At 47.1% G+C, this 19,302-nt stretch overlaps 1 protein-coding gene and 1 non-coding gene across 3 annotated transcripts in view; both read right to left on the bottom strand.

Annotated features, from left to right (window-relative positions):
- Positions 1 to 19,302, bottom strand: part of LOC144479546 (phospholipid-transporting ATPase IC-like) — a 115,164-nt gene that overhangs the window by 80,072 nt on the left and 15,790 nt on the right. For both annotated transcript variants that reach the window (XM_078198370.1, XM_078198372.1), the window contains exons 2-3: positions 6,343 to 6,390; positions 6,155 to 6,223 (exon numbers count right to left, since the gene is read on the bottom strand). In XM_078198370.1, the coding sequence (XP_078054496.1) occupies positions 6,155 to 6,212 (58 nt within the window). In that variant the 5' untranslated portion in view covers positions 6,213 to 6,223; positions 6,343 to 6,390. The remainder of the gene's footprint in view (positions 1 to 6,154; positions 6,224 to 6,342; positions 6,391 to 19,302) is intronic.
- trnan-guu (transfer RNA asparagine (anticodon GUU)) lies at positions 17,536 to 17,609 on the bottom strand. Its single transcript has one exon. It is a non-coding gene; the product is annotated as a tRNA-Asn (tRNA).

Genomic DNA, 19,302 nt, shown 5'->3' with positions numbered 1-19,302 from the left:
GGCATCTCGCCATTGGTCGCCGGTGGGATGTCTCAGTCCTGCCAAAGTCAATGGCAATTTTCCTGGCTCACTTCTCGTGCCACTGAGGCCGGGGTCAACTTTGGCAGGACTGGAAGATCCCACCAGCGGGAAGGGCTGGAATATCCCGCACATAAACTATTTTTCTCTCTCCACAGAGGCTGCCAGACCTGCTGAGTTTCTCCAGGACTTCAAGTTTTCATCACTTATTATCTGTAAAATAGTCAGCAACACCCTGCTGGTCTCTGAGGATGCATTTTTAAATTAACAAGCCAGCTATAATTTTTGCTACAAAGTGGTTACAGATGTGCATTCAGACAGCAGCATGGGCAGCATGGTGGCACAGTGGTTAGCACTGCTGCCTCACAGCACCAGGGACCCAGGTTCAATTCTGGCCTTGGGTGAATGTGTGGAGTTTGCATGTTCTTCCCATGTTTGCATAGGTTTGCTCCGGGTGCTCTGGTTTCCTCCCACAATCCAAAAATGCACTGATTAGGTGGATTGGCCATGCTAAATTGCCTCTTGGTGTCCAAAGAGGTATAGGTTAGATGCATTAGCCATGGTAAATGTACAGTGTTATGGGGATTGGGAAGGGGTGGGCCTGGGTAAGATGCTATTTAGAGGGTGGCACAGTGGTTGGCACTGTTTATTTATTTATTAGTCACAAGCAAGGCTTACATTAACACTGCAATGAAGTTACTGTGAAATTCCCCTAGTCACCACACTCCGGCGCCTGTTAGGACCAATGCACCCAACCAGCACGTCTTTCAGAATGTGGGAGAAAACTGGAGCACCCGGAGAAAACACATGCAGACACAGGGAGAACGTGCAAACTCCACACTGACAGTGACCCAAGCCGGGAATCGAACCCGGGTCCATGGCGCTGTGAAGCAGCAGTGCTAACCACTGTGCTATCGTGTGCTGCCTCACAACGCCAGGGACCCCTGTTCAATTCCATCCTTGGGTGATTGTATGGAATTTGCTCGTTCTCCCCGTGTTGGTGTGGGTTTCCTCCGTGTGCTCCGGTTCCCTCCCACAGTCCAAAGATGTGCAGGTTAGGTGGATTGGCCATGGCAAAGTGCCCCTTAGTGTCCCAAGATGCGTTGGGTAAGGGGAATCAATGGGCTAAATACAAGGGGTTTCGGGGATAGGGCCTGGGTGGGACGCTCTGTCGGAGAGTCTGTGCAGATTCAATGGGCCGAATGGCCTCCTTCTGCACTGTAGTTATTCTATGAGCATCAGTGGACCTCTGGATGGAAACCACTGTGACCTGCCAGAGCCAGGCAGGATGGGAACATCAGCACAAGGTGTCACCAGCACAAGGAGCCTGTTTTATTTGGAGTTAATTTGTCAGTGTTGGCAAGGAACTAGCTAACCCACTCATCTCTTACTACACTAAGAATTTAAAACTTCCTCCATTAACTTGGGCAGACAGCAATGTGGAGCCAGCAGTATAACTCTGCAATACCCGCAGCTGGGAATACTCTAAAACTCATACTACACGCACTGCGTTGACGAGCACCACAAATCAGTGAAATACAAACTACCTGTAAAGTATTAAATGGAGGGGCTTTGCATGCTTTCTGTACCATTGTGAGTACTCTAACTAAACACACTGGATTAAATGTCCAGTAAATTAGTGTACTGCTGTGCCAGTGACAGTATTTGATACCAATACACTGGCTGCATGTTGAGAAGTAAAATTAAGCAGGCAGAATAAGAGTCTTGTTCTAAAATGATGCTGTAATTCACACCACTTTCAGACAATGTCAAAAGATGCAAGAGATGAATGGTATGGCCGAGAAACTACACAACAATTTATTCATGTGCGTGTCTAGTGAAAAGAACTAAGAAAGCAGCTCAAAGAACAGTTCAAAAGACTGAAGGAAACCAATCAAAGTTCAACCAAGGGATTAACCCTGAACTTTTATATCCTGAATCAATCCACACAGCACCATGGCAACCTGTATCATGCAGATGACTTTGTAACCCGGCTACGTCCTGTTGTTAAAGTTTAGTTATTTATTATGTCACAAGTAACGTTTACATTAACACTGCAATGAAGTTACTGTGAAATTCCCCGAGTCACCACATTCCATGACTGTTCGGGTCAATGCACCTAACCAGGTTATTAATACTTTCAAAATTGTTGCCGTTCCCCCTCGAGACCAAATATTGCATTAAACCTGTGAGCAAAGTAAGCAGTGATGTAGTGCCTCCACTATGTGACCTGCCTTATAGGCCAGAGTTTTCCGGCCCTGACACTCCTGGAATGATCATGGGAAGGGCAGGAAAATTTGACGTTTAATGGTTCTCCAAATGTTCCCGTCCTGCCCGCAACGATGCCCGCCAGAACCCACAGACTGTTAAAAATAACTCCTCCTTATTTTCCTGTGGGGTTTCTCACACTGTGTAAGCTGCAGTGTATGAAACCCCACAGGAAGTGTCATAATACTTTCCATTATAGACTGCCTGGGATTGCCGCAGCTCCACCCCCAGTGACAAGTTCACCTCCTTTCCCTTATACCTGGGAGGAGGACAGCTAGCCTCTGCTTGGCATTTGGACAGCCTATTATCAGGGATTTGCCAGGGGCGTGGATTGCAAATTTAAACCTGTGCCCAGCACTCTGCATCTACTTTATCAACTAGGGATGGGCAATAAATGCCGGCCAGCCAGCGATGCCCATGTCCCATGAATGAATTTTTTAAAAGTCCAATAGCTGTGCCAAACTTACACTTTTTATAGTGTCACTCAGAGTTTGTAACACCACTGGGGCTTCTTAAAGCTTAAAGTTTATTTATTAGTGTCACAAGTAGGCTTACATTAACATTGCAATGAATTTACTGTGAAAATCCCCTAAATGTGCTGGTTAGGTGCATTGGTCGTGCTAAATTCTCACTCAGTGTACTCGAACAGTCGCTGGAATGTGGCGACTAGGGGATTTTCACAAGTAACTTCATTGCAGTGTGAATGTAAGCCTACTTGTGACTAATAAATAAACTTTACTTTTTCTGCTGCTGTTCCATTTCATACAATAAAATGGGCCAATCCAGCAAGCTACGATTAGCATTTTGAGCCTTATATCACATTACTTTTATATCGGACCACCACTACTGCTAATTAAGCACTTTTCCTTTTGAAGTCTAGTCACTGTTATAAGGCAGCAGTAGTGCAGCAAGCTTGCACACAGCAGGATCCCACAAACATCAATGCGATAATAACCTGATGACGTGTTTTTAGGTGATGATTGAGGGATGACTGTTGGCCAGGGCACTGGGGAGAACTTTCCTGGTCTTCTTCGAAATGATATCAAAGGACAGATAGGGTCTTTAAAACTCAAGTCACAGAATCCAAGAATAGTTGCAGCACAAAAGAGGATCTTTGGCCCATTCTGTTAACACTGACCCTCCTAACGCACAATTCACGTTCCTTTTCAGTGAATAACCTGATACCTTTTGAAAGCCTGGATTGACCCTGTCTCCAACAGACAGAGCATTTCAGACCCTAACCACTCAGTCAGAATTTTCCCCTCACATTGTCATTCTTTCTTTTGCCAATGACCTTAAATCTGTGCACAATGGTTCTCGATTTTTCTCCCAAGGGAAAGTTTCTCCTCATCTACTCTGTCAAGGTCCCTCATGATATTTAATACCTTATCAAATCTTATCTCAGCCTTGTATTCTCCAAGGAGAACAGTTCCGACATCTCCAACTAATGTTCTCAATCCCTGAAAGCATTCCTGATCATCTTTCCACACTCTCTTGTGCCTTCACAACCATTCCTAAAATCATAGAATCCCGACAGTGCAGAAGGAGGCCATTCAACCCATCGAGTCTGCACAAACCACAATCCCACCCAGGCCCTATTCCCGTAACCCCACACATATTTACCCTGCTGATCCCCTGACACTAGGGTGCATTTTGTATGGCCAATCAACCTAACCCACACATCATGGGAGGAAACCGAAGCACCCGGAGGAAACCCACGCAGGCACAGGGAGAACGTGCAAACTCCACACAGACAGTGACCCGGGCTGGAATTGAACCCTGGCACTGTGAGGCAGCAGTGCTAACCACTGTGCCACCATGCTGCCCCCACATTCTCTGCATGAGATTCTTCCAGGTGCTCCGGTTTCCTCCCACAGTCCAAAGACGTGCGGGTTAGGTTGATTGGCCATGCTCCATTGCCCCTTAGTGCCAGGGTAAATGCACGGTATTACGGGAATTCGGGCCGGGGTGGGTTTGTTATCAGTGCAGGATCGATGTGCCAAATGACCTCTTGCTGTATTGTAGGGATTCTATGATCCTTACTGGGAGCTTCATTTTTAACTTCTCCCTGTCCAATTGCCTGTTTCTTTAACCTCTCCCCGTCTCTCCTGCTTCTCCCATGGTTTTTGCACCCTTTGTGAGTTTTCAGATAGGACATTTGTCTTCGGCTCCAGGTCCTGTTGATCATGTACATGGGCCTGACTAATGTAAAAAATCTAAACCGTGCACATTCGTCTTGGAGATGCCAAAGGCGGAGCTGAAGACAAAGGTTAGCTTTCAGTTCAATCACACAAATTTTGAATATTTCTGAATCTTTTTTGGCAGCACACTCGCGGCACACCACTAGTTGGGAATCACCGATCTAGCACGCCCCTTGATTCTAAGGAAGGTTGGAAAATTATGGCCAGTCTCTCCTCAACTTCCACGCTCATTTCTTTCAGTATCCTCATACAGTCCTGATGCCTTATCAGTAAGACAGCCTATTCAATACCAGCTTCTTACCAATTTTACACCCTTCAAGTGGCTGAACTACCTCTTCTTGGGTAGCATCTTAATCTTTGGTAAAGTCAGATGGAAAGTATCGATTCAATGCCTCAATTTACACCTGCCTCCTTACGTAAGTCCCCTTTTTGGTCCCCATTTGGCCCCACTCTACCATCTCTTGTACTATTTATGTACCTGTGTAAACTTTTGGATTCCCCTTTATATTAGCTGCCAGTCTCGTATCATGCTCTCTCTTTGCTTCTCTTATTTATTTTTACAGTTCTCTCTACATTTGGCCTGCTTCATAGAATCACAGAATCCCTACAGTGCAGAAGAAGGCCAGTCAGCCCATCAAGCCTGCACTGACAACAATCCCACCCAGGCGCTATTCCCCATAAACCCATTTTTTTACCCTGCTAATCCCCTGACACTAAGGAACAATTTAACAAGGCCAATCAACCTAACCAGCGCATCTTTGGACTGTGGGAGGAAACCAGAGCACCCGGAGGAAACCCACACAGACATGGGGAGAAGGTGCAAACTCTACACAGTCACCCGAGAGTGGAATTGAACCTGGGTCCCTGGTGCTGTGAGGCAGAAGTGCTAACCACTGTGCCACCCTTCTCAATTGCATTATCCCCCTGACATACATCATAAACACGCTTTTTCTGCTTAATCTTAATCTCTATCTTTATATTACCCAGGAAGCACTAAATGTGTCATTAGTGCAAGCAGTGCCACCCTTTTGACCTCTGCTAAATCTATTCCAGCTAATTACACTCTCTTTTGCGTTCCACATTTGGGAGTGTACTTGTGCCTCCTGAATAAAGTGAGATCAGAGGTGAATTAACATTTATTTATTAACTAGAAATCGAAATTTTGCTCTCATTTGGTGCTTTGTTTAGCTTTTCAAAATAAAGATGCAAAGCAGTGTGGTTTTACTCAGTTTAACATTAATTTATTAGTGTCACAAGTAGGTTTACATTAACACTGCAATGAAGTTACTGTGAAAATCCCCTAGTCGCCACACTCTGGTGCCCGTTCGGGTACACTGAGGGAGAATTTAGCACGGCCAATGTACCTAACCAGCACATCTTTTCAGACTGTGGGAGGAAACCGGAGCACACTGAGGAAACCCACACAGACACAGGGAGAATGTGCAGACTCCGCACAGATAATGACCCAAGCTGGGAATCGAACCCAGGTCCCCGAGACTGTGAGGCAGCAGTGCTAACCACTGTGCCATCGTGCCGCCCTTAGTTTGGTTTCAGTGGTTGCAAACCCACATCGCAGTGCTCTGGACTCCAGTACTAGCTGAAAGTACGCAGGACAATCAATTCTAATGCAGTGCTGAGTATATAACATCAATGGACAAATCTCTTACCCTTTGGTAGTTGAAATGTCTCAAACTGATTTGAATTTGAAGTTTCGGAAGTGTTCATTATGGAAACTGCTGTCAAAAAATAAAATGGCGACTTAATAAACTCCAAACTGGACAGGTGAAGAAAATCACAAATGATGAATAAAAACGATATGAAACAAGACCAAACTGCAGAAAGAGATTCTTCATACCTGCAACCCTCAACAGGGTTAAACTCAGGCTCACCTCAGCCACCTATCCTGCAAAGAGAAGATACAAAATTTAAAACATGGGAAATATTGTTTTGATCATGTTGGCTATGTCCCTGTCTACATCAACAGGGATGAAGTGGAAAAGCTTCAAGTTTCTCGGTGTCCAGATCACCAACAACCTGTATTGGTCCCTCCACACTGATGCTATAGTTAACAAAGCCCACCAGCGCCTCTACTTTCTCAGGAAGCTAAGGAAATTTAGCATGTCCGCTACGACTCTCATCCAACTTTTACAGATGCACCATAGAAAGCATCTTTTGTGGTGCATCACAGCTTGGTATGGCTCCTGCTCTGCCCAAGACCACAAGAAACTACAAAGGGTTGTGAACGAAGCCCAGTCCATCACACAAACCAGCCTCTCATCCATTGACACAAAAACAGAAAATGCTGGAAAATCTCCGCGGGTGTGACAGCATCTGTGGAGAGAGAATAGAGCCAACGTTTTGACCCTTCGCAAGGTCATCCAGACTCGAAACGTTGGCTCCATTCTCTCTCCACAGATGCTGTCAGACCCGTGGAGATTTTCCAGCATTTTCTGTTTTTGTTTCAGATTCCAGCATCCGCAGTGTTTTGCTTTTTTCCAATACATTGACTCTGTCTACACTTTCCGTTGCCTCAGAAGAGCAGCCAGCATAATCAAGCACCCCACGCACCCTGGACATTCTCTCTTCCACCTTCTTTCATCGGGGAAAATGATACAAAAGTCTGAGGTCACGTACCGACCGCCTCAAGAACAGCTTCGTCCCTGCTGCCATCAGACTTTTTAATAGACCTACCCTATATTAAGTTGATCTTTCTCTACACCCTGGCTATGTAACATGACATTCTGCACTCTTTCCTTTCCCTCTCTATGAACGGTATGCTTTGTCTGTATAGCGCGCAAGAAACAATACTTTTCACTGTATACCAATACATGTGACAATAATAAATCAAATCAAATGAATATTCATTTCTGATGTCTCAGTACACTTCCTTCTACCAATAGCCATATGGTTCTGCTCAGGATTTGTGGCAGGTTCATAAGACCATAAGACATAGGAACAAAATTAGGCTACTCGGCCCATCGAGTCTGCTCCTTCATTCAATCATGGCTGATTATTTTCTCATTCCCATTCTGCTGCCTTTTCCCCATAACCCTGATCCCCTTATTAATCAAGAACCTATCTATCTCTGTCTTAAAGACATTCAATGACCTGGCCTCCACAGCCTTTTGCGGCAAAGAGTTATTCATGAGAAATTGGGACCTCAACAAGAATTTCCATTTGGGAACTATCTCCATGGAAGCCTATAACGTAATGTGTTTTTTAAAGAATGGAGGCAGTTAATCGAGGTGGAGAGATTCTTTCCACTTAGAAAGGAAGCTAGAACTAGAGGGCACAGCCTCAAAATAAAGGGGGGTCAGCTTAGGACAGAGTTGAGGAGGAACTTCTTCTCTCAGAGGGTGGTGAATCTCTGGAATTCTCTGCCCACTGAAGTAGTGGAGGCTACCTCGTTGAATATGTTTAAATCACAGATAGATGGATTTCTGATCGGTAAGGGAATTAGGGGTTATGGGGATCAGGCGGGTAAGTGGAACTGATCCCCATAACCCCATGGTCAGATCAGCCATGGTGTTATTGAATGGCGGGGCAGGCTCGAGGGGCTAGATAGCCTACTCCTGCTCCTGTCTCTTATGTTCTTATGTTCTTAAGGCTGTCATTCCACATTGCCACAAACAATTTTAAATTCTTCCAGATATCTTAATTTATTAATAATTAGGCACAAGTGAGAATAGTGAAAGGATATGTAATGATTAAAGAACCTGACCATGCACCAAGTCCTTAGTCCAGTCTTATGCTGCTTAGTAATCACTTCAGCTGCATTTATGGGTCAGCTTCAAAGGTGCATTTAAAAAGCTTCTTATTACTTGTTGCAAACATTTAGAAAGTATACAGCCCTGAATCTACTCTCTGTCATCTCCTCCTGCCCTAAGGCCAAGCTTAGACCTTGGGTGGAATTTTCCGGCCATGCTCACCCCAAGACTCCCGCCCAATGGCAATGGACCTTTGCATGTTCTATGTCCCGCCTGCTACGATTCCCATGGCAGGCAGGATGGGAAAATTCCACCCAACTTGTGACTATAGTTTCTTAACGCTGAAACTTTTCCCCATGACGCAGTCACATGGGAGACGGGGCCCATGACACAGACACACACGGACACACACACACGCGCGCACACACCTGCGCACAGCACCAAAGACAGAAATGCTCTAGAGCTTTTTAAAACTCATTATTAAAAATGACCTCGTGAGGAAGATGTTCAAGGCTCTTGTGCATCTTAGCTTTGGAAGACAATGTGAAACATTCAACCTTTGCACCCACTATTCATGCTGTCATTGAAATGCCTCAAGTGAGATACAGCTTTGCCTCTGCATAACCGTACAAAGTAGCAAGACTATCACAACACTGACTTCAGTGGAGTATGCAGAACAGTCATTCATGCTTTGGAATTATATGACCAAACTTAAATTTTAAATTCATCCCTCCCCTAAGTATTCACCAGTTATGTAGAATTGCATGGAGTGTACGGCACATAAATAGACCATTGGTTCAACAAGCCTAGACTGGCATTTATGCTTCACTCAAGCCTCCCCAGACCTAGCTTGATTGGCATTAACCCCCTCAATTGACTGCTGTCTGATATAAAGCTTCCCCTTCAATAAATTCTCTCTCAATTTTCTGTCTGTTTCCATAGCTAGTAATTCCCGGAACAGATCACTAGTCTGTTCATAGAATCACAGAATTCTTACAGTACAGAAGGAGGCCATTTGGCCCATCGAGTCTGCACCGACCACAATCCCACCCAGGCCCTATCCCCATAATCCTACTTATTTACCCAACGAACCCCCTGACACTAATGGAAAATTTAGCATGGCCAATCAACTTAACCCACACATCTTTGGAGTGTGGGAGGAAACCGGAGCACCCGGAGGAAACCCATGCAGAGACGGGGAGAATGTGCAAACTCCACACAGACAGTGACCCAAGAGCAGAATTGAAGCCAGGTCTCTGGCACTGTGAGGCAGCAGTGCTAACCACTGTGCCACCCTGGTGCCAGGGACTTATAACTTGAGGGCGCCACTCCACATTAAGCGCAGCTGATCAGGAGTCTCTCCCACTCTTACCACCAGCTATTAGCGTGTTTGGAAGGATTGGCAGGTTGACACACCCAACCTGTTTGATCACGTTATGAACGCAGCTTCCTTGGCCATCCAGTCCTGGGATGGGACTTGAACTTAGAGCTTCTCGCTCAGAGGCAGGGAGTGCTACCCACTGCGCCACAAGACCTTCACCATCAAAGAGATGCCTCTGTACTGTTTAAACACAGTGACTGGGTGACCAAATTTGCATTATTAATATATTAAGACCATAAGACATAGGAGCAGAATTAGGCCACCCAGCCTATCGAGTCTGCTCCGCCATTCAATCATGGCTAATATGTTTCTCATTCCCATTCTCCTGCCATTTCCCCATAACCCCTGATCCCCTTATTAATCAAGAACCTATCTATCTCTGTCTTAAAGATACTCAATGACCTGGCCTCCACAGCCTTCTACGGCAAAGAGTTCCACAGATTCACCACTCTCTGGCTGAAGAAATTCCTTCTCATCTCTGTTTTAAAGGATCGTCCCTTTAGTCTGAGGTTGTGCCCTCTGGTTCGGGTTTTTCCTACTAGTGGAAACATTGGCATTTTCAGATCAATAGATTTAAACACTGAGAATGCCACTACTTGATGTTGCAAGAACCATTTCTGTCACCAAGCTGGAAGGGGTAATTTATGTCTAGTGAGGATAAGGCTGAACTGAACCAGCATGAATTAGGCAGCTTCTGGAACCAAATGAAAAGGTTCCTCTTGCTGTAATTCAAGTAGAATCAAAGAATCTTACAGCATTACCGCGTTAGGTCTCGGAAAGATTTCTCCACTGGGTCCATCTCCAATTTCTTTTTAAGTTTCTCCTTTTTAAATTTATCCACTCGCCATTAAAAACTATGATTGAATCTGACTACACATTTGCTTCTCATAGGGCGTACCCTATCCGACAAAAAAATGTCCCCATCAAAATGTTCTCCCAACCTCTCCCTTCACTCTTGTGTTGATGACCATAAGCTGCATACATTTGCAGTGACTAATGTCCCAACCACTCCACCACTACCAACTTACCTGGGGTGGATACAAGCAAGAAACAGGGAAGTGAGGAGGGCAGAAGGAATTTAAAATAAGGGCAGGGCTTTGGATTGATTGGCTAGGTCTTCAGAAGTGAAATGGCTGTTTTGTGTCTTGCTCATTCAAAATGCACCCACTCCCAAGCCACCCTGTAAACACACAGTATCAAAAGAACAGAGAGTAAAATAACTCTGAGAACCTCATCAGTGTCACATTCTTCTGCACATTCCATGAAATCCCAAACTGAAGTGGCTCAACCACAACTTTTGCAAAAACATAAGACAAGCTAAGCAGTAAATAATCGAGAAATACGGGCTAACTGAAATCTCAGGTGTGCTACAACCTTCGGGACACACTACACAATTCCATATTCAATTAAGTAGAATAGTTTGAGTTAAGACATTCATTATTTCATAGAATCATAGAATCTCTACAGTGCAGAAAGAGCCCATTGAATCTGTGCCAGCTCTCTGACAGGGTATCTTATCTAGGACCTCTCCCCTGCACTATCCCTGTAACCCACGCATTTACCATGGCTAATCCATCGAGCCTACGCATCTCGGCACATTAAGAAGAAATTAGATATAGCTCTTGGGGCTAAAGGGACCAAGGGTTATGGGAGGAAGAGGGGACCAGGATATTGAATTCGATGATCAGCCATGATCAAAATGAATGGCGGAGCAGGCTCGAAGGGCCAAATGGACTACTCCTGCTTCTAGTTTTTATGTTTCTAAGGGGCAATTTAGCATGGCCAATCCACCTGACCTGCACATCTTTAGACTGTGGGAGAAAACCGGAGCATCCAGAGGAAACCCGCACAGACACAGGGAGAACGTGCAAACTCCACACAGTCACCCAATTTGCAGGCTCAAAATTTGATTTCTCCAATCTTCATCGCTCAACAAACCCCAACTTGCTGTAGGAAACCCCTCTACAAGGTCATCTTTAGCTGTACCGACACCCAGGCGGGTATTAGAACCTTGGTCTGCCACTGAGAGCCCACCTCTGGTTCGTCACGTCAGGAAACTGAAGGCTGCCTGAAATTTAAGTCGGCCTACTTTCAGTGTGCTCATCCAGGGACTAATTAGCATAATTGGCTAACCGGCACCAGACCCCCTTCATCAAAAATGGCCGACATGGGGAAACAGGTCTGGAAACCGGTACAGCGGCCAGCAGTGGGTATTGACAGGCCCTGCCCACCTCTGTTCCTGCACCTCTGCGGCACCCAAAGATTCTGGCACTAGTACGTGTGCACTAACCAAAGTTTCAGGAAAAGCAGCGAACAAGCGTGCAGCTAAATAGGCATCCGAGTGTCAGGCTTTAGAACATAACTTCATTATTTCACTGCTCACTGCATTCCAAAACTCTTACATGTAAAAGATGAAAAAATGGAGAGAATGGAGGTGGAGAAGATGTTTCCATTAGTGGGAGAGACAAGGATCCGAGGGCACAGCCTCAGAGTAAGGGGGCAAGCCTTTAGGACCGAGGTGAGGAGGAATTTCTTCAGCCAGAGGGTGGTGAATCTATGGAACTCATTGCCACAGAAGGCTGTGGAGGCCAGGTCATTGAGTGTATTTAAGACAGAGATAGACAGGTTCTTGACTGGTAAGGGGATCAAAGGCTACGGGAAAAAGGTGGGAGAATGGGGTTGAGGAACTTATCAGCCATGATTGAATGGCAGAGCAGATTCGATGGGCCGAGTGGCCTAATGCCACTCCTATATCTTATGATCTTATGGAAATACCTTATCCAGCATATTTTTGTCATTTTGAGAGACAAATGTTTTGAAAATGTCTTGGTTCCAAGAAGCACTGAGAGCTTTTCTAGCAGGTGAATTCCTAGAAGGTTACTGATCTGAGATACCAGAGTGTCACTGTGCTAACTAGGCAGGGAAATCACATCTGAAAAGCAACACGATAAACAACAGGACAAAACATGTACTTATTATTGGCGCAAAGTAACTGTAACCATAATGGTGTGCTCTGCAAACGTTACGGGGTAGAAATTGGAATGCATTGTGCTAGTCTTTCAGGTGGAAAATGGGTGCAAAGCCCACAATTTGGCACTGAGATGATGCTCTCCAGAGCTTCCCTGGCCATCACACCGTCAGATTTGTGAGGCATGTTTTCTTTGGCTACCCCAGGTGGTCGCCTAAGACATTGAGGCCCTTGAATATGTGGATTTGCGGCCAAACATCTCTCAAACCTCTTTGCTAAATTGATCCCAGATCTTTTTTTAGCAGTCGTAGCAAATGCCTACAAAAGCTACATTTTAGAACTTCTTTAAGAAAACATTTTCCTACAAAGCCAGAATAAGCAAAACCTGACTCAATGGCCATTCTGCTATGGCCTGCTCCAACCCCTCCCCACTTTCGAATGATAAACTCACAGAATCATAGAATCATTACAGTGCAGAAGAGGCCATTCGGCCCATCATGCCTACACCGACTCTCTGACAGAGTACCCCACCCAGGCTCTCTCCCCCCACCTATCCCCGTAACCCCACACATTTCCCATGGCCAATCCACCTAACCTGGACATCTTTGGACTGAGGGAGGAAACCGGAGCACCCAGAGGAAACCCACGCAGACACAGGGAGAACGTGCAAACTCCACACAGTCACCCGAGGCTGGAATCGAACCCTCGAGTGCTAACCACTGTGCCACCATGCTGCTCCAAAACTGTGGGTGGAAAGCCAGGCAAGAGACTTTTGGAGTGTACTTGTTGTCATAGTACAGGCAAGTGTGGGCAAATCTTGCAGCCAATTTTGCATGTTGTAATGTTCCACAAAGAACAATGAGCTGAGGCCAGATATTTTGTTTCGAAGACATTTATTGAGGGATAACTTCCAGTTAGGACATTGGAGCATTCTCCTGTTCTTCTTTGAATATTGCCATGGGATTTTTTACATCCACCTCATAGGAGGAATAGGGCTTTGGTTTAATACTTCATCTGCCAACCCTCAGAACTTTAGTTGGTTTTATCCCGAGAGAGAGAGCAAATGTGCAATTTACCTGACAAAGAGAAACTCTACCCGAGTAGATCCCCAGCAGCTTGGTTTGGAGACCATGGCACTGGGTCCTTTGCAGTTCAAACAAAAAGACGGGGGCGATTCTCCCAAAACAATTCGAAGAGTCACATTCGCCTAAAAACTGGAGTAAATCCACTAGGTTTTTTTAGCAGGACTTTCAAAATGAATCTCCCACACTCTGTGCACTGCAGAGTGCACTAGTGTGAATCCCGTTGAAAATCAGTGGGTGAAGCCTATTCCCGCTGGAGAGGCCGGCAGCATAGCGCTGAGCGAGCCACTGCGCATGCGCCGATCTGTCAGCGCTGAGATGCGCAGTGGCCCCGCACTACTGGCCTCCCGATCGCTGGCCTGGTCGATCATTGACCAGCCCCGTGACCCCCACATTGCCGGCCGTGCGACCCGCCCACCGCCCGATCGCTGCCTTCCCCCCCGCCCCCTTCCGACCATGTACAGGCCAGTGTCGACCCAACCACCCCCCCCCCCCCACCCCTGCGCCCACCCACCTCAACTCCTGCCCCCCCTCCCTCACAGCCCTGACCTCCCGATAACCCCCTCCCCCCTCAAACCTGACATGTTTGAAACTACAAACAGGCTGAAGGTGTGTTCGGTGTACTTATGGAGAAATTATGAAGCAAGTATCACAACATTAATGATGGAAAGTACTGCAACAGTAAAAAGTTTAAGAGGATTTTCAGAAGTTCAAAGTTGAGTGGTGCAGTGTTTTATCAGTGATCTTCCGCAAACCCATGTATTCTGTTTTAAATGATTTCGCTCATACCTGCCTAGTTGGATAAGCGTACATGTTATTCACAGGGCAATTTGGCAAAAACAAACAAAAATAACAGGCCATCCGCGACTCACTCACAAGGGAGACATTACTAATCGCAGAACACAACAGCAGCAAATGATAAACTTGGCTTTGTCTTTTAGGTGTTCTCTACGGTTGCCGTCTCTCACCATACTACCACAAGGCCTCTCCCTTTGCTTCTGCTTCTCCCCTTGGTTGACATATCCTTGGTTGACCGTGTGGCAGCAGGGGAAGAGAATGTTGCAGCCAGTCTCTCTCTCTGCCGTTGTGGCACACTGTTGTTTAATTGGCCAGCCGAGCACTTGGGAGTAGTTGAGGAAGGAATGGCATGTTTTGCATGGGTGAGGAGCGTCCTGGATGGCATAACTGAAACTGAAAGTGTTTGCTGATGCCTCGACCCGGAAAGCCTTGCTCTTACGGGTAATGGTTGGAAATGATGACAGGATGTACTGTGAGCAAACTCTTACACATTGTGCATCAAAATTCTGCATGCACAGAGTTCCAGAACTGTCAAAATCCATAAATCATCCACACTGGCTGCCGAGAAGGTGCGTGAAAAACAGATGGTAAGTAGAGAGTGATTACAGCCTTGTAGTACATTTAAAATTCTTACAACTGCATTCATGCCCTGGTTACAGAAACTTAGGCCACAATTCTCCCATCGCGACCCGCAACTTTTCTGGGGGGTCGCGGTTGGAGGTGAGTGTCGCCGCCGGCCTTGTTCCGGGATTTGCGCATGTGCCGGGAACGCAGCGCATCTCCCACAGCTGGCGAACAGTCGCCGGTCAGACCACGCTGGAAACCGGCTGGAAGGCAAGTAAGTAATTTGAATCGGTTTTAAATGTATTTTAAATTTGTTTTCAATCTAATTATCAGGAACTTTCCAGTCCCGATTGAATCTCCCACCCCGCCAAGAGTACTTCATTCCGGCGGGGTTTACACTAGCTCCCCACGTTCGGGGAACTATCGGGAGACCCTGCCAGAGTGATGGGGGGGCAATCAGGGCCCCCCAGGGGGTTGGGTGGCAGAGGGGTGATTCTCCCCGGGCATTGGCACTTTGGCAGTGCCAGCCTGTGTCCCCCTGGGGCACCTTGGCACTGATCATCAGGCATCGGGCAGTGCCAAAGGGGTGGGGCCTATTGTGGGCGGGGCATGGAGGCGATCGATGGGGATGGGGGGGTCCCGCTGCCACTCCGCAGACAGGATCAGTCTGGGATGGTGGGAGGGCAGCGATTGGGGCGGGCTGGGGGGAGGGGCCTGCCTCCAGGTGGGGGGGGGTCTGATCCTGGGGGGGAATCAGCTGGGGGGTGGGGGGAGCCACTGCTGGGGGGTGTGGGCTGTGCATCAGGGCGCTCCGGGACAGGAGGGATCAGGGCTGGCCTGGGAATTGCTGTGGAGACCGCGATCGGGCCATGGGGGAGCTGGAGGGGCAGCACTGCAGGGGTCCCGGGCTGGCCAGCGATCGAGCCGTGGGGGGGGGGGGGGGGGGGGTGCTGGAGGGGCAGCACTGCAGGGTCCCGGGCTGGCCAGCAATCGAGCCATGGAGGGGGGTGCTGGAGGGACAGCACTGCGGGGGTCCCGGGCTGGCCAGCAATTGAGCTGGCCAGCAAACGGGGAGACTGATAGATCAGGGCCACTGCACATGCACAGAGTTCCAGAACTGTCAAACTCTGGCGCGAATAGGCCCCGCTCCCGCGGGTTTTTAATGAGATTCACGATTGGGACCTCTGCAGTGCTCAGAGTGCAGAGATTCGGGCGAGAAGCTAAACTGACAAGCTGAACAATCGGGATCTAGAACAGTTTCCCGCCAATTCTGCACTTTTGGGAGAATCACGGCCTTACTTCCTATTGACACAGTGTTACCCTTCTCCAATTATAAATTATCATAGAATCCCTACAGTGCAGGAGGCGGCCATTCAACCCATCGAGTCTGCACCAACCCTCCAACAGAGCATCTTACCCAGGACAATCCCCCCACCCTTCCCCCGTAACTCCACACATTTACCCCATTAAACCCCTAACCTACACATCTTGGGACATAAGGGGCAATTTAGTATGGCACATCTTTGAACTGTGGGAGGAAACCAGAGCACCCGGAGGAAACCCATGCAGACACGGGGAGAACAAAATTCTTATCTCCACCTTCATAGTGGAAAATACCCTTTTTTTTGCTACTTTAAATGTACTATATGTGCTCAGCCTGTACAATAGAGAAATTCCTATGTAGAAATTACTGTACAGAGAAAGGGCATTCAGCCCAGATAGTCTAAGATTAATCTCCAATCTAACAATAGTCATAATCCCACATGCCCACAATGTTTTTAATTCAATTTATTCCCTTTTCTTTCAACAAGTTCATAATTATATCAAGCATGGCCTTTAACATAATAAAATATCAGGCACTTCACACGGGCAATATAAAACAAACTGTGACACCATACCACATGAGGAGTTTATTTTCAAAGTTTTATTTATTAGTGTCACAAGTAAGGCTTACATTAACACTGCAATGAAGTACTGTGAAAATCCCCGAGTCGTCAGACTTGGCCGCCTTTTCGGGTACACTGAGGGGGAATTTAGCATGGCCAATGCACCTAACCAGCACGTCTTTCAGACTGTGGGAGGAAACTGGAGCAGTCGGATGAAACCCATGCAGACGAGGGGAGAATGTGCAAACTCAGCACAGACAGTGGTTAGCACTGCTGCCTCACAGTGCCAGGGACCCGGGATCAATTCCGGCCTCGGGTCACTGTCCGTTGGAGTTTGCACGTTCTCCCCGTGTCTGTGTGGGTTTCCTCCGGGTGCTCCGGTTTCCTCTCACAGTTCAAAGGTGTGCGGGTTAGGTTGGTTGGCCATGCTAAATTATCCCTTAGTGTCAGGGAGATTAGCGGGCTAAATACATTGGGTTATAGGGATAGGGCCAGGGTGGGATTGTGGTTGGTGCAGGCTCGATGGACCAAATAGCCTCCTCCTGAACTATAGGGATCTATGACAGTGACCCAAGCTGGGAATCGAACCCGGGTCCCTTGCGCTGTAAAGCGACAGTGCTAACCACTGCGCCACCAGGCCGCCCACAAAGCTGTATGCATTTCGTCCCTGGGTGGAATCGAACCACCATCCTTTCGGTTAACAGTCAAACACGCTAACCGATTGCACCACAGAGATTACCCAACACTTGTAAAATCAGTGTGGATTTGAGCATCTTAAACCCAGAAATGAGGCAGAGGAGCAGGGAGGAAATTCCAGAGCTTGGGGCCTGGATAACTGAAAGTACGGCCAACAATGGTCAAAAATTAAAAACCCAAAAACTAAAGAGGTCAGAACCAGATGAGCGTCGATGTGTTGGAGGGTGTGGGGATGGAGAGGATTACAGAGATTAGGATTTGGCCATGGAGGGATTTGAAAACAAGGATGAGTATTATTAAATCCTGGATGTTGTTTGACCGAGAGTCAAAATGTAGGTCGGTGAGCACAGAGATGATAGGGAACGAGACTTGGTGCAAGCTAAGGCAGCGAAGGTTTGAATGGCCTCAAGATTACAGAGGGTAAAATGTGAGACCAGCCAGGAGTGCATTGGAATAATCAAGTCCAGAGTTGACAGAAGCATAAGTTAGGATTTCAGCAGCTGACGAGTTGCAATGGGGTGAAGATAGGGAATGTTATGGAAGTGAAACAAAAACAGAAAATGCTGGAAAATCTCAGCAGGTCTGACAGCATCTGTGGAGAGAGAACAGAGCTAACGCTTTAAGTCTGGATGACTCTTTGTCAAAAGTGAAAATAGGCCGTCTTAATGATGGCATGACTGGCACATCTCAGGGTCAAACATGACACCACGATTGAACAAACAGCATTAGTCTATGACTGTCACTTTCAAATATGGATCTAACCTATTCTCAATGTTGGGTGGGATTCTGTGATCTCCCCGTGGTGTGTTTCCTATGAAGGGAGGCAGTGCGCCATTGGCTAGCAGTGAAGATCTTCTGGTCCCACCGCTGTCAGTGGGGTTTCCCATTAACTCCACCCCACACCACCGGAAACCCATCAAAACGTTCCAAACACTATAAAATTGTCTCCAACAGCTGATGAGAGTTCATCAAATTCATTGGGGGCGGCGTTTTCCAGCCCTTCCTGCCAGTGGGATCTTCCAGTCCTGTCGAAGACCATCCGCTGTAGTGAGTTACCCCCGTGGTGGGTCCCCTGGCGGTGGGACGCGCGAGCCACGCAAAATGCTGTAGACATCGGCAGGGCAAGAAGATCCCACTGGTGGCCAATAGCAAGCCGCCTCTGTCACCGGAAAATATGTCACGGAGGGACTGGAAAATCTCGCCCTGTGAGTCACTTTGGGTAACTGTTCATTCGGTAACTTTAGCAATCATCTTTCCTTCTGTGTGTGGTGTGAATGAAGAGTGGGCATTTGTTGCATTTACATTTCAGGTGGTGCAAGGAATAAACCTTTACCCTTTCTTTTGATCTAACCATACAAGAGAGCATGTTCTGGGCCAGATTCTCCCGTTTTGGGACTAAGGCCAGAATTTTACCGCCCCGTCCGCCACAGGAATGGGAGCGAGAGAGGGGCGGACAATGGGAAGGTCCGTTGACCTCGGGCGGGATTTTAGAGTTTTGGGACAAGCAAGGCCATAAAATCCCGCCCTAAGTGCTTCTGCTGGAGGGAAAGTGGGAGTGATTCCCACTTCCGCTGGCAGCAATGTTCACAAAGCCACCCTGCCTATTCAAATGGGCTAACTCATCCCCCACATGAAACATGCGGATTCTCCAATTCCAGCGGCAGCTGATTCGCTGGAGTCGGGAATGTTCTGAATGAACAACAAGTGGGAGCAGCTTAAAAACACCCCGTTGC

The sequence above is a fragment of the Mustelus asterias genome, chromosome 26 (genome assembly GCF_964213995.1).
Source record: "Mustelus asterias chromosome 26, sMusAst1.hap1.1, whole genome shotgun sequence".
Taxonomy (NCBI): Eukaryota; Metazoa; Chordata; class Chondrichthyes; order Carcharhiniformes; family Triakidae; genus Mustelus; species Mustelus asterias.
This window is presented reverse-complemented; position numbering and strand designations above follow the sequence as displayed.